At 36.9% G+C, this 14,959-nt stretch overlaps 1 protein-coding gene and 1 pseudogene across 1 annotated transcript in view; one reads left to right on the top strand and one right to left on the bottom strand.

The window, feature by feature from the left end:
- Positions 1 to 14,959, top strand: part of EIF4E (eukaryotic translation initiation factor 4E) — a 44,672-nt gene that overhangs the window by 15,045 nt on the left and 14,668 nt on the right. The window contains exon 2 of the mRNA XM_037141644.2: positions 14,367 to 14,473. Coding sequence (XP_036997539.2) covers positions 14,367 to 14,473 — 107 coding nt within the window. The remainder of the gene's footprint in view (positions 1 to 14,366; positions 14,474 to 14,959) is intronic.
- LOC119046520 (RRP15-like protein) lies at positions 299 to 13,279 on the bottom strand (annotated as a pseudogene).

Here is a 14,959-nt window from a genome sequence, read left to right as displayed (position 1 = left end):
AGCAATTCATTTTAATTAAAATAGTGCATTTCTGAAAACATTGGTAATGTTAACACTGAGACAGAACATGAATATCCATGATCAGTATGTAAATTTGTAATAATCATGGCAAAATGTGTATAAAAGTTTGAAAAATAATTTTACTGAGTTTATGTGAAGGGGGAAACATCAAAGTTGGTAATAGTAAAAGTCTTTCTTTAAAATCATATCTTTAAAATTCTCCTACTTTCAGAGCATGAAGTATTTTTCTAGGAAAAAAAAGTGATGTACATTGTGTTTCCTATATAGTGTTGTGTCATTATCCATGTCTTTGTCTGCTTTTATCTGGTCTATCACTTTCTTTGTCCCAGTCTTTCATGGATGCTCACATCATGAAATCACATAGGCTTGTCCATCCTGGGTTGTTGCTGCCTTCTTCTCTTAATTAAATTTATTGTGGTGACATTACTTAATAAAATTATAGGTTTCAAAAATACAATTCTATGGCATTTCATCTGTATATTGCATTGTGTGTCTACCACCCAATGTTGAATTTTCCATCACTATGTATTTGACCCCCAGTACCCTTTACTAACCCCGAACCCCGTTCGTTCTGGTAACCCCATACTGTTGTCTGTGTTTGAGTGTTGTTTTTTCTTTCCATTTGTTGCTTTCAGTTTTATATTCTACATTTGAATGAAATCTTGTGGTTCTTCACTTTTTGTATCTGATGTATTTCACTTAGCATGATACTTTTAAGATCCATTCATGTTGGTACAGATGGTAGTGTTTTATTTTTTATTACGGTTGAGTGGTATTCTGTTGTATATATGTACTACATCTTTTCTTATCTGATCATCTGTTGACGGACATTTCACTTGTTTCCATGTCTTGGGCCATCTTGAGTAATGCTGCAGTAAACATAGAGGTGCATGTATCTTTGTGAGTAAATGTTTTAAAAGCTTTGGGGTAGATACCCAGAAGAGGGGTTGCTGGGTTATTTGGTCACCCTCTTCCTAATTTTTTGTGGAGTCTCCATACTGTTTTTCATAGTTGCTGTAGAACTTCACATTCCTACCAGCAGTGAATGTTGGCTCTCCTTTGGTTTTTGAGTTCTTTCTCACTGAGCTTTTCTAGTTTGTCCTTGCATGCATAGCTGTCAGAACACTGATGAAATCTTTCTTGAAAACAGTTCCTACAGCATGCTTTCTAATAGAGCTGCCATCTTCTTTAACCTTTTCATCAACATTCTTTCAATGCTTCTGAAGAACAATGAATAATTGCACAACATCCGACATTGCAATTCTCTGATTATCCCTCTCTGTTTGTCTTTGACAACATTTGGCTTGGCTCTGCACATCATTTCACATTCCTGCTTCTTATCAAGCAATTTTCTTTTTTTCCCCAGTCTCTTCTGCTTCAACTTTTTTTTTTTTTTTCCTTTTCCAGCTCTTTGTTTTGACCAGAATAGTAGGTTTACTTTTAGGAGTTTTTTTGTGAAGGATTTTAGCCCCAAGCGTGCCCAGCCTGTATTAGGTCCAACCCTAGCTTATGCAGTATTTTTGTCAGCATTCAACTTCATTTTCATTATCACCTTGTGTTCCTTAATCATCAGAAGAAAAGTGACCCTCTTCCAAGTCATTCTGTCCTATAGAACAAGGATGTCAAACTCATTTTCACTAGGGGCCACGTTAGCCTCGTGGTTGACTTCAAAGGGCTGAATGTAATTTTAGGACTGTGTAAACATAACTACTCCTTAATCAGGGGCAAGGAGCTCTACAATCTGCCCTTTGAAGGCAACTGCAAGGCTGATGTGGCCCCGGGTGAAAGTGAGTTTGACATCCCTGCTATAGAACCTCCAATGTCGGCAGTGTCTTTATCTTCATCTTCCAGCCTCAGTGCTGCAGCCCTGGCTGTGATGGTCACCTTCTCTTTTAGTGATTCCACTCCATCCCCTCCCACCACTTCCCCCCGCCCCATCCCACACTCACACATGAGTCTTGAATGGCCAGGGCCATATTTCCGCACTGGAAGCATCCCTTTCACAGTTATTTTTAAATATGAGTCTTCTGGTAGCCTTTGGTTTAAGTAGCATTAACATTAAAATTTTTTGTTTGCCTTGTTATCATTCTACAGCATCACACATTTCTTTTGTCTCTGTTATTATACTTTCCTTCCTGAAATTTGAAATGTTGTCCTAAGCTATATAGATGTGCAGAATACAGTTGATAGATACTAGTGCTACCTTAAGAATTCATTTATTTTTAAATGTACAAGATGCCTGCAAGTCTTTCTAGTAGTTAAGAGTTAAGGACATGTACATTCAAGTTGCAGAATTGTATTCTACAAGAATTCAAGTGTAGCTTGTAGGAATTTTCTTTTTCTTTTTTTTTTTTTAATTAATGTATGTGTAAAATGCAGTTAAGTATAGCTTGATCTAGAAATGTCCATTTTTAGTTACAACAAACATTTTAAATTTATTTTTAGAGAGAAACATTGGTTTTGTTTTTCCACTTATTTATGCATTCATTAGTTGCTTCTTATATGTTCCCTGACCCAGGATCAAACCTGCAACCTTGGCATATTGGCATGACACTCTAACCCGCAGGTGGCAAACACAAGGCCCGAGGGCTAAATGTGGCCCTCCATCTTGTTTTATCTGTCCTGGCACCTTGTTTCTACCCAGAGGCAGTGCCGAACTCCTTGCCCCTAGTTAAGGAGTCGTTACATTTACACAGTCCTAAAATTACATTCTGCCCTTTGAAGGCAACCGCACGGTTGATGTGGCCCCCAGTGAAAATGAGTTTGACACCCCTGTTCTAACCCAATTGAGCACCTGAGTATGGCTGTTACAGTAAACTTAATAAACTCTGTTCATGAAAAAGTCTTGTGCTAGTTATTTAAGTCAGCATATTGGATTATTACTACCTAATAAATTGAATACATACTAAGTTTTGCAATTTTTTTAGACATAACCCAATATGTACAAATCATTGCAGCCCCTCTCTGTATACCTCAGCTTCTAGTATTTTTTTGTTTAGATGTCATTTTACAGTAGCTGAAAAGACTGTTAAACAATACTGTCTTTATAATAAAAATTGATGCCCTGGCTGGTGTAGCTCAGTGGATTGAGCATAGGCCTGTGAAGCAAAGGATCGCTGGTTCAATTCCCAGTCAGGGCACATTACCTGGATTGCAGGCCAGGTCCCCAGTAGGGGACACACGAGAGGCAACCACACGTTGATGGTTCTGTCCCACTCTTTCTCCTTCCCTTCCCCTCTCTCTAAAAATAAATAAATAAATAAATTTTTTTAGTGCCAGTATTCTAAAAAAAAAAAAATTGATACATGGGATTTCACAGTCCTTTGCATGAAAAAAGTTTCTCCATATGAGCAGCAGTTTAAACTTTTTTGATAAATTTCCATATGCTGTCTTTCTACTTCAACTTTTTAATTTAGGGCACAGAGGTTACCATTTTAATCATTTGTTGCAGACTAGGAAGAACTGCAAAATCCACAAGTACACTTGCTGATGAAATTTGAATTAGCTGGTATTTCTTTACTATGGACATATATTTGAAAACTAAAAACCAAAAGAATTGATTAATTGGTGTAGTATTCAGTGTTCAGAGTAAATTTTTTATTCTTTAGAAGACAGATGATGAGACTCTAATTTTTCTTGTACTAGTTAGTTGATTATACTAATTTACATATGGGAGGGTGGGGGGAATGCATCCTTTGCTAAAAAAAAGACCTAGGAACTGAATTCTTGGAAATTGAGAAAGTATTATGAAGTTTGTTTATCTGTCTTGTATTAAGTAATTTTTTCCCTCAGTGTTAGTTATTCGTACTCATGAAAGAGAAACTTATTTTATGTGTAAATGTATATCTGAGGCATTTGTTCATATAGACGTTACTATAGTATACTGTCCTGTATGATAATACAAACTTATTATAATTAAACATTGACATTTACTTGCTTTCTCCCTAAAAATGGGATTTTTGTGTGTGTTGGGGGAAGGTGAGGTGTACCATCCATGCCTTTTTTTCTAGTTTATTGGCAGTGGCATGTACTTGCAATATAGTGAAGGTGTTGCCCTCAGGCTGTGGTAAAAAGCATAGAATGTGCTAGTGTTATGCTGCCTGTGTACCTTGGTAACAGTGTATAATTGCATCCCTTTCTGGGTACTTTTGAGAGAACGAAGGTTTTGGTAATCATAATGCCGAAACAGCAAACAGGTAAAACTAGGGCAAATGGTGACTCTAGCCTTGAACACTGACAGTCCTGGATTTCAGTGTAGCACACAGCTAGGACATGTTACCTCCCAGGGCTCATTTTTGAAGAGGAGAGAAAATAGAATTGTGAAGACCGAATATATTGAGATAATATGTAATATATTGAAATAATGTATACAAAAATATGTAACAACTTCCTTGATGGCTGCCGCTTAGTAAATGTTGCCTGTCAAGCAAAAACTCATAGTTTGGATGAGGTTTGAGAGTTGGTGTTACCGCTTTAAAAATTGCAAAGCCATCATTCTTTTCAGTTCTTAATTTGCTTACCCTTTTGCTCACTACTTCATATCGATATAGAGTGCCTTCCGTTTATTGAAATGTTGGATCAGTAACTGCAGCAGCCTTTTTGCAACATTTACAACATTTCTATTAAGACCACAAAGGTTTTTCCAGTCAGGACTTCTGGGTAAGATGGAGGTGTGGGTAGATAGAGTGTGCCTCCTGGAAAAACCAAAAGAAGGGCAGTGAATTTAAAAACAAGAAACAACCAGAACTGTCAGAAAATCGAACTGTATAGAAGTCCAACAACCAAGGAGTTAAAGAAGAAACATTCATCCGGACTGGTAGGAGAGGCAGAGATGGGCAGCTGGGCTGAGAGGACACATGGCAAGGCAGCAGTTGGCAGAGTGGGCAGTCCCACATTTGAGTGCAGATAAACAGGAAGAAACAACTGGGGAGCAAGACAGACCTCGCAACCCAGGGTTCCAGCATGGAGAAAGAAAGCCTCAAAACCTCTGACTGAAAACATCTGTGGGGCTTCATGCAGCAGGAGAAAGTCCCAGCCTTACAGAAGAGTTCGTTGGAGAGGCCCACGGGGTCTTGGAATGTACACAAGCCTGCCCACCTGGGAGTCAGCACCAGAAGGGACCAATTTGCATGTGGGTAGCAGAGGAAGTGACAGCCAGCTGAGAGCCTTGCAAGTGGCATTATTCCCTCTCGGACCCCTCCCCCACAGACAGCGCCACAGTGTAGCAACGTGGGTTACTTGACCCTGGTGGACACCTAAGGCTCTGCTGCTTACTATGTAACAGGTGTGCAGAGACCAAAAACTGGCCCAAATGAACAGATCAAAGCTCCAGAAAAAAATACAACTAAGTGACAAACAGATAGCCAGCCCATCAGATGCAGGGTTCAGAACCTGGTAATCAGAATACTCACAGAATTGGTTGAGTATGGTCGCAAAATAGAGGAAAAAATGAAGGCTATGAAAAGTGAAATAAAGGGAACCAACAGTGATGGGAAGAAAACTGGACGCATGTCAGTGGTTTGGGCCAGAAGGAAGAAACAAACATCCAACCAGGACAGAGAGGAAACAAGAATTCAAAAAATGAAGAGAGGCTTAGTAAGTTCCAGGAAAACTTTAAACATTCCAACATCCAAATCATAGGGGTGCCAAAAAGAGAAGAGGAAGAGCAAGAAAGGGGTTTGAGAAATTGGTATAGTTTAAAAGTTTGAACATGAGGCTAGTAAACTGTAGGAAGAAACATAAAAGGCTTATACAGAAATATCAGTACTAAAAACATATTTGAACAAATAATGAAGGAGAACTTGCCCAATCTGGCAAAGGAAATAGACTTCCAGGAAGTCCAGGAGGCTCAGAGAGTCCCCAAGAAGTTGGACCCAAGGAAGCACACACCAAGGCACATCCTTATTGCATTACCCCAGAGGAAAGATAAGGAGAGAATCTTAAAAGCAGCAAGAGAAAAAGGAGACAGTTACCTACAAAGGAGTTCCCATAAGACTATCAGCTGATTTCTCCAAAGAAACCTTGCAGGCAAGAAGGGGCTGGAAGGAAGTATTCAAAGTCATGAAAGGCAAGGACCTACATAAAAGATTATGCTATCCTGCAAAGCTATCATTTGGAATGGAAGGGCAGATAAAGTGCGCTCCAGATATGATCAAGTTAATGGAGTTCATCATCACCAAAACGTTATTATATGAAATGCTGAAGGGACTTGCCTAAGAAAAGGAAGATGAACGGTAGGAAGATGTCATCAAAACTGTGAATGGTAAAATGACAACAAACTAACAACTGAAATGAAAAAAAGGAAATATAAACAACTAGAATAGGAACGTAGTCACAGAAATGGAGATCTCGTGGAGGGTTATCACCAGGGATGTGGAGTGGGGAGAATGGGGGAAAAGGGACAGGGAATAAGAAGAATAAATGGTAGGTAGGAAATAGATGGGGGGGGGTTAAGAATAGTAAAAGACATGTAGAAGCCAAAGAACTTACATGTATGACCCATGGACATGGGGTGGGGGAGTGGTACAACATGGAGGGGAATAAAGGGTGGGACAACTGTAATAGCATAATCAATAAAATATATTTTATTAAAAACCCATTTATATATATTAACATAAAAAAGATCACAGTGGTCCTTCTAACTTAAAAAGTAATAAAGAAAGGGAAATGTCAAAATGCTATTGGAAATGGGTTACCAATAATATTATTATTCATTACTTGGTGCTGTGATACTGAACTCTGCCCAAATTATACCTCTGTGAATGGCAAAGCTGGGATTTCAGCCTTGGTACTAAAGAGTATGGGATCCTCAATCAAGGTTCTTACACTCTCAGTATTTGATCTAAATCAGTGCTTCTTGTACTGTGCTAGAAAACTAGTTTATTTTTAAATTATTTCCAATCTTACGGTTTTGTAAAATGGTAAAAGTAGGATAATGATGAAGAAATACATTTAAAATGTGATGTTAATTTCAGCAGACATTTATGTACTGTCAGATGGCTAGAAAGTTTTCTAAATGTTTACTTTCTATTTCTATACTTAACATGGCTGTAGACTATAACCAACAGAAGTCTGTGGACCACACTTTAAGCCAGTGCTTGAAACGTATGTTAGTGTCAGGAGAACAATTTATTTTTGCAGATTTCAAATTAAGGCTTAGGTGATGTCCTCCTAACCTTTGGAAAAATTCCTTAAAGTTCTTAGTAAGTACATTTGTTTAGTGAAGTAAGAGGGCACAAATTGGGTGTACTGAAGAGAAGTCTCATTATTTCTGGAAGAGATAGTTTGTGTGTTTGGATTGAGGGTGGAAAAGATATTGAATGTTCATATCCATGGCGGGGGGAACATCGTTTTGGAATTTAAGCAGTGTAAGTTGAAATGGGGTGAAAAGGATGAATCTGAACTTTAATCAGATTTTTTAAAAATGTATAGAAATGATCCTAGATTTGGGAACTATCTAGATTTATGATATTAGGATTATCCTACAAGGTTAATACTATGTTTGATACATGTGTTGATTTTTGTGGAATGTAAAAAGCTACCTGAGATTCTTTGCAACTAACTGAAATTTGTCCCACCCTTGTTCAGCATTTTTCTTCCCCTTCAACTGTGTTCTATTATTAAGACAGCTACTGAACCCTAAGACCATTTCTTTTTTTTTAATAGTAAAGTATTTACCTTTTTATTTGAATCTCATAAGCTAGCAAATCTGAAACCAGGTTTAGTATTTTGCAGTTAAACTGGCTGTCTTTTAAATTTCTTTGTCATCTTATTTAATCACTTTGACCTGTTAGTTAATTTGCCCACAGGATGAAAGATAGACTTTTAGCCAGACCTTTGAGGCCTTTTACAATCTCACTCTAACCTACCATTCTCTCTCTGTCTCGTTTCACATACCCTCTCTTTCAGTCTCTCTGATGCCTTACCATCTAGATAAATACTGCAGGATTTCATGCCTTTACCCATCTGAAATATGTAAACAGTGATTTTTCAGGTGCAGATTGTCTTTTGAGTCAAAAATGTCTGATTACTTTGAGAATAGTCATGATTGATAAATTAGCATTTCTTGTTTTGTCTGGGTAATTTCTAAACCTAGAAATATTGGTAAAACATGGCTATTTCAAAGCAATTTGCTAATGTGGGAGTCCACCAAGCTGAGAGAATAGGTAGAGGATTACTGTGGGATTTGGCAGCAAAGAATTTGATTTTCAACTGAGTGTAAATTTAAAACTGTTTTACTGTCTGCTCTGTAGAAAATAGCCATATAAACGACAAGCTTGTAAAACATATTGTTTAGTTCCCAAAATCATATGGTAATCTTATTTCCTTCTTTCCCAGTCTTACATAATTGAAAAATAGCTGATTGAACAGATTTTAGTCATATCGCATGAGAATACCTATTCTGGGGGTTTTAGGGAGACTTGTGAGGTTGGGTGATAAAAGTTATCACACAGTCCCCTTTAATGGGGGACTGTACCCTTTTAATGGTTATCCTGTTTTAGACACCTCAGTGGTTAATAGCCCTACAAAGAGTTTTAGGAGGAGATACAGTTTCAAAATACTTTAATTTTTAGCCCTGGGTGGTGTGGCAGGGTGGTTGAGTGTCGGCCTGTGAATCAAACAGTTGCAGGTTCGATCCCCAGTTAGGGCATATGCCTGGGTTGTGGGCCAGGTCCCTAATAGAGGGTGTGCAAGTGGCAGCCACACATTGATGTTTCTCTCCCCTCCCTCCCCCTCCCTCTCTAAAAATTAAATAAATTTTTTAAAAAATAATTTCATTGTCATTTGATTTGTATTTGAAGTACTTAGCAAATGAAGACAAATAATGAAAATTTTAGAAATTTGTTAATTGAGGTTTATGCTTAACTGAGGAGTGACCTGAAAGCATTTTTGTTATAGTTCTTTTAAAAAATAAAATATTTCTTTGTTTTAATTCGGCTGGTAATTTATAAATTATGTTTTGATCAAAGAATTTAGTACAATGTAGGTATCATTCTTGAAAATAATTCTCATTGTTGTATATGTTGCCACAGATTCAAAAGGTATAGGAATTGGACTTTTCCCACAGAATGGACCACCCCCACAACATGTGACTGAAAGTTTTCAATCACATCCTATATGAATATTTTTGTTTTGTTCTATCTAAGTGGAAAATAAAAAAAAAATCATCTTGATTATTTAAATTGAAGAGGTTCTGTGGTAACAAAACAAGTTAAATGAACAGAAAATGATTTTAGCATGAGGCATATTTCATTCATCAATCTCTTAATCTTTTTCCTTTATAATAATTTACAGTGTAACTGTGAAATCAAGAAACTTATAGGATGAGTGATTAATACTAAGCTTTTTAGTTTAAATTTCTGCTAATAAAGAATGGATTGCGGAGCCCTGGCCAGGTATAGTTCATGGATTGCAGAGCCCTGGCCAAGGTATAGTTCAATTTGTTGGAGCTTCAACCCCAAACACCAAGGTTGTAGGTTAGATGTCTGGTCATGGCACATACATACAGAGATCATTTGGAGGGTTATCAGCTGGGAGAGGAGTGGGGAGGATGGGGGGAAAGGCGCAGGTATTAAGAAACATAAATGGTGGGTACAAAATGGATGAGGGGATATCAAGAATAGTATAGGGAATGGAGAGATCGAAGAATTTAGTGCATGACCCATGGACATGAACGAAAGGGGAGGGTATTGCTGGAGGGAGGGGTACCAGGTAGAGGGGCACAAAGGGGGAAAGTTAGGGCAGCTGTATTGGCATAATTAATGACATATATTTAAGAAAATAAAAAGAAAAAAAGGAGCAACAATGAATACATAAATAAGTGGAACACAAAAGTGTTTCCCCACCTTCTCTCTAAAATCAGTCAAAACAAAACAAAAAAAGGTGATTTTCCTTTTTTTGTTCTGAGGGAAAATTTGTTTTGAGGAAAGTACGCTCTTTTATACAATGTTTAATTTTAATGTTTTCATAAGTAATTTGTGACATGATTTCTAAATCCTACTTGGGTTGTGCCATGTGAATGAGTATTTTCAGAGTAGTTTAGTATTTTTTATTGTAGCTTGGAAACAGTTGACTGTTAAAAGTTTTGCTTTAGCAAGAGGGTTTGAGAAATTGGTATAGTTTTAAAAATTTGAACGTGAGACTGGTAAACTGTAGGAAGAAACAAAAGGCTTATACAGAAATATCAATACTATGCATTATAAAGTTTCAAACAATTGAAAAGATAATTCTCTATGGTTAATAAACATTTTCAGAGTATTTTACAGCATTCTTCCTAAAATGTAGCACATTTATATGTTAAAAGTGAAGACTGAAAGATTAATAATTGGTATCCTATTGATGTACACACCCACATATTTAAAGATGAGTAGCTATTATAGTTACAGGAAAAATTCACAATTATATATTCTTACTAAAACACCAATTAAAGTAGGACCTTTAATTCAAAAGAACACTTTTAATTCTAAGAACTGGATGTATTTTTTCTGAATTACCTGCTTCTACTTTCTGTATGACTAGAGATTTCTAATATATTTTAGTCTTCCATAATTCTCCTAATTTTGAAAATTCAAACGAATAACGAAAGAAGTGATATTTTGGGCTCCATGAAACTTAGAATTATCCCATGCTGTAATTAATCCATTGTTATGTGCTGCTGAGGTAAAATGCTTTAGTAAATATTGTGAAATTATGGCTTCTAATGAGGATTTTGAAGTTATAAGTAAATTTTTTCTTATCATTTGTCTTTTAGTTTATTAAGAGAAGTCACAGTTTTTTAACTTGGAGAGGAAGAGTAGCTTTTACTCACACACCCAATGTCGTAAATCTATAGCTATGTCTACTCCTTTGGCAGATCCATTGTTATTAAACTTCACAAAACATCATTATTATTGCACTTTTACACTGTTAATAGCCTTTTATATATTTACTCTTTACAGTGTTTTCCTTTTTCTTTTTTACTTCTATGTATTTCTAAAATCTGGAGCTTTTCCCCCAGCCTGAAGATTTGCCTTTGGTGTTCCTCTTTCTTTGGCCACCAGGGTGTTGGGTGGCATGGGTCAGTCTGTTTATGTGAGTTTGTATTTCTCCATTCCTGAAGGATATTTTTTCCTAGGTCAGATTCTGTTAACATTGCCCTCCTGGTGTGGCTCAGTGGATTGAGTACCAGCCTGCAAACCAGAGGGTCACCGTTTCGATTCCCAGCCAGGGCACATGTGTGGGTTGTGGACCAAGGTACCCAGTAAGGGGCGCGCAAGAGGCAACCACACTTTGATGTTTTTCTCCCTCTCTTTCTCCCTTTCTTCCCCTCTGTCTAAAAATAAATAAAATCTTTTTAATAAAAATGCTGGGTTAACCGTTTTTAACAGCAATAGTATGTCATCCTTTTGTCTTATGGCTTTCATGAGAAGTTAGCTGTTAGCTCTTCCTATGAAAGTATTGCGTATGTGTTCCTTTTTCACCCCTCCTGGATGCTTTTTTTTTTAAGATTTTATTTATTTATTTTTAGAGAGAGGAATAAGAGAGGGATAGAGACATCAGTGTGCAAGACAGACATTGATTGGTTGGTTGCTTCTTGCATGTGCTGCCAACGGGGGCCCTGGCCTGCAACCCAGGCATGTTCCCTGACCAGAAATAGAACCAGTGACCTTTCAGTTTGTGAGATGATGCCCAACCCACTAAGCCACACCAGTCAGGGCTTCTGACTGCTTTTAATATTATCTCTTCATCTTTAGATCAGTAACTCAGTTTGAGTCTTGTGTGCCCACGTGTAGTTTCATTTGTATTTATACTACATGGAGTTCTCCAAGCTTTTTGTCTATGGCTGAGGTTCTGATGAGATTTGGTAAATTTTGGCTTTACCTTTCTGTATTATTTGTGTCCCATTCTCTTGCCTCTTGTCCTTCAACATTTTAACCATCTTCCAACTTTTCCTTACCGTCTATCCTTTCCCTTGCTCTGGGTTTGTTTGAATATTTTCTATGGGCTTGTCTTTGACTTTACCAACCCTGCATTCAGCTGAGTTCAGTCTGTTGTTACTTGTTCAGCGAACTCTTCTTAATTTCAGACATCATGTTGGCAGTTCCATAATGTCTGTCTGATTCTTTTTTGTTGTTGTTGTATCTATATGAGTTGATAGTTCTTAACTAAAATTATTGTAATAATTTTATAATATATATAGGTCAAAGCATTCTGCTATATACCTTAAGCTTATATGTTCTATGTCAGTTACATCTCAAAAACTGGATAAAAAACAAAGAGAAGCTATCAACCAAAAAAAATATTCAGGAATATTGTGAATAATTAGACATTACATGATAATGTTAACACCAGTAAATGTTTTACTTTTTGGTTAAAAAAATTTACTTGTTTTTTTTTAAATCACTTTCCCTGATCTTATGTTTTACTATAGTAATCATAGTTACTACAGTCAGTCTTTGTCTGACAACTCCATCATCTGGATTATGTCTGGGGTGTACCTCCATGGAAATTTTACTGCCTTGATCATTTGAAGAGTTTGAAGAGTGTAGAGTTTAGTTCTTGAAGGTAGTTATTTTTTAGGTATATTGCCTTGTTCCTGTCATGAATTGGTTTTAGGATTTGTTGGGCAGATGTATTTCACTTGATTACTAGGGCATGGTCTTTCAAGTTCATCTGAAAGTTGAGGATTTCCAACCTCTGAAGTCTTGGCTCAGTTGTTCTCTGCTAGGCCACTCAGAGTTAAACTCCAAACATCCCAGTTTAGGAGTCCACCAAGGACCTGTGGGGGACTTTAAGATAGATTTTTGAGACTCAGTTCTCTGCAGCTTGCTTTTACCCTGTCCCTCAAAGCCCACCAGCCTTGTCATCAGTTCCTAAGCCTTGTTGTCAGTTCATTGTCTCTGCCTGGAGACCATCATTAGTTTTAATCAAGTGGGGTAAAGAATGACAGTTGATAATTATCATTGTGTGAAGACTTAAATGGCCTGTGATGAGGAAATACTGGTAGAAACCATTGGAGATTTTAAGGCATTGGCTACTCTAAATTTTTGGGCCTTAAGTACTCTGTAAACATTTAAATAATCAATCCAGTAAGTTCCAGTTGGGTATAGCACTGTGTTTATCCATTGGCATTACAGTTGTGAGCAAATCAAGCCCTGCTTATGAGTGACTTTAGCCTGGTAGGAAGTAGTTCCTGAACATACCATCTTGTAAAGAAAAGTGTATTTTGTAAAATAAGTACTTACCACCTATCTGCTCTGAGATCTTTTAAATCATACATCTCTGATTTACATAATCTTCTTAGAGTGAACCTATATCTGTTGCTTTATTGCCTTTTAAATCTGATACCCAAACTCTTGTAGCACCCTCCCCCTTGTAGCACCCTCCCCCTTTTTTGGTATGAGCATCTGGTGACTCTCCTTAGCCCTCTGTTTTCTCGACCCTAATTTATGATAGTGCTACTTGAAGCAGTGTGGAAAACACCCATTATCCCCAGGCTTCTTTCTTTTCCGACATTAAATGACAGTATTAAGTATGTCTAACCTAGAAAAAGATTTAAGTTCAAGCCAGTGTTCAGCTTTTTTGAATTGGGCCAGTTGGAAATGACAAAAATTACTGAACTTTTAAGTTACCATATATCATACTAGTATGACGTGAAGGCAAGGGCTTTCATGTGTAGTATTGATTATTGGCTTGATCACTTAGTGAACTTCTTTTGGTTATTGTAATATAGTTGTACTCTCCACACTTTAGTTGTGTTTTCCCCCTCCCCACTTTTCATATACAGTACTTTAATATAATGGTGTGTTAAGAAAGATATTTTATTTTCTCAGCTCTGTTGCATGGTTTCTAACAATCTTTTTGATAGTGGAAGATAACTATATATAGTATTATTATACTTTTTAATTTGAGAAGCTCTTTTCTCTTAATGAAGATGTGCTAGAATGAAGAGTCTGGAGCTCTTCTAATAGGTTGGTCTGTGGTCTTTGATATGAGATGTTTCTGTAATTTTTTATTTTATCTTCACCTGCTGGAGGACATGCTTATTGATTTTAGAGAGGGGGAATGGAGGGAGAGAGGGAAAGAAACATTGATGTAAGAGAGAAGCAATGATCGGTTGGTTGCCTCTTGCACATGCCCTGACCAGAGGATTGAACCCACAAGCCAGGCATATGCCCTGACCAGGAATCAAATGAGCAGCCTTTCGGTTTACAGGTTGATGCTCCAATCATCTGAGCCACACTGGCTGGGACTGAAATTTCTTCTTTAAAAGATAATATTGTCATTATTGGTTCAAGTTTATTTAGAGTATTGCTGTTTAAGATATATTAAGAACTTTTAAATAATGTTTTATTATTTTCCACTAGGAAACCACCCCTACTCCTAATCCCCCGCCTACAGAAGAAGAGAAAACAGAATCTAACCAGGAGGTGGCTAATCCAGAACACTATATTAAACATCCTTTACAGAACAGGTAAGTTTGTGGACACATGGTTTTTTGATTTAGGGGTGAATAGGACAGGTTTATAGGGAAAAGTTAGATGAGACTAGTTTCAGATAGGTCAGGTTGAGGATTCCATTTTCATTTGGATGACCCATGTCCAATAAGCATTTTTGTGTATGAATCTTGAGCTCAGAAAGAACTGATTGAGAGGTTGGTTTGAAATTTATCAATAATAGATGGTGGTACTTACTTGACTCAGGAGAAAGGCTTTGTTAGCAAATGGGGGATTTCTTCTTTTTTTTTTGATGGTACAGACATAGAAGCTATATAAATTATACATATATAAAAAGATCAAATACTAATTGAACAATAAAATAGTCTAAAAATGCCAATTGGATTAAACAATAAAAGTGCTGACACAGAATGAGAAAGTTTAGTAGAGGGTGGATGATGGAAAAAATAGGAGTAGTTTGAAGAGTAAATAGATTATACAAAAATGTATGGAACAAGAATAGA

Source organism: Artibeus jamaicensis, unplaced genomic scaffold (genome assembly GCF_021234435.1).
Source record: "Artibeus jamaicensis isolate MK-2021 breed Jamaican fruit bat unplaced genomic scaffold, CSHL_Jam_final contig_452, whole genome shotgun sequence".
NCBI lineage: Eukaryota > Metazoa > Chordata > Mammalia > Chiroptera > Phyllostomidae > Artibeus > Artibeus jamaicensis.
The sequence above is the reverse complement of the archived record's forward strand: the minus strand, read 5'-3'. Positions and strand labels throughout refer to the sequence as shown.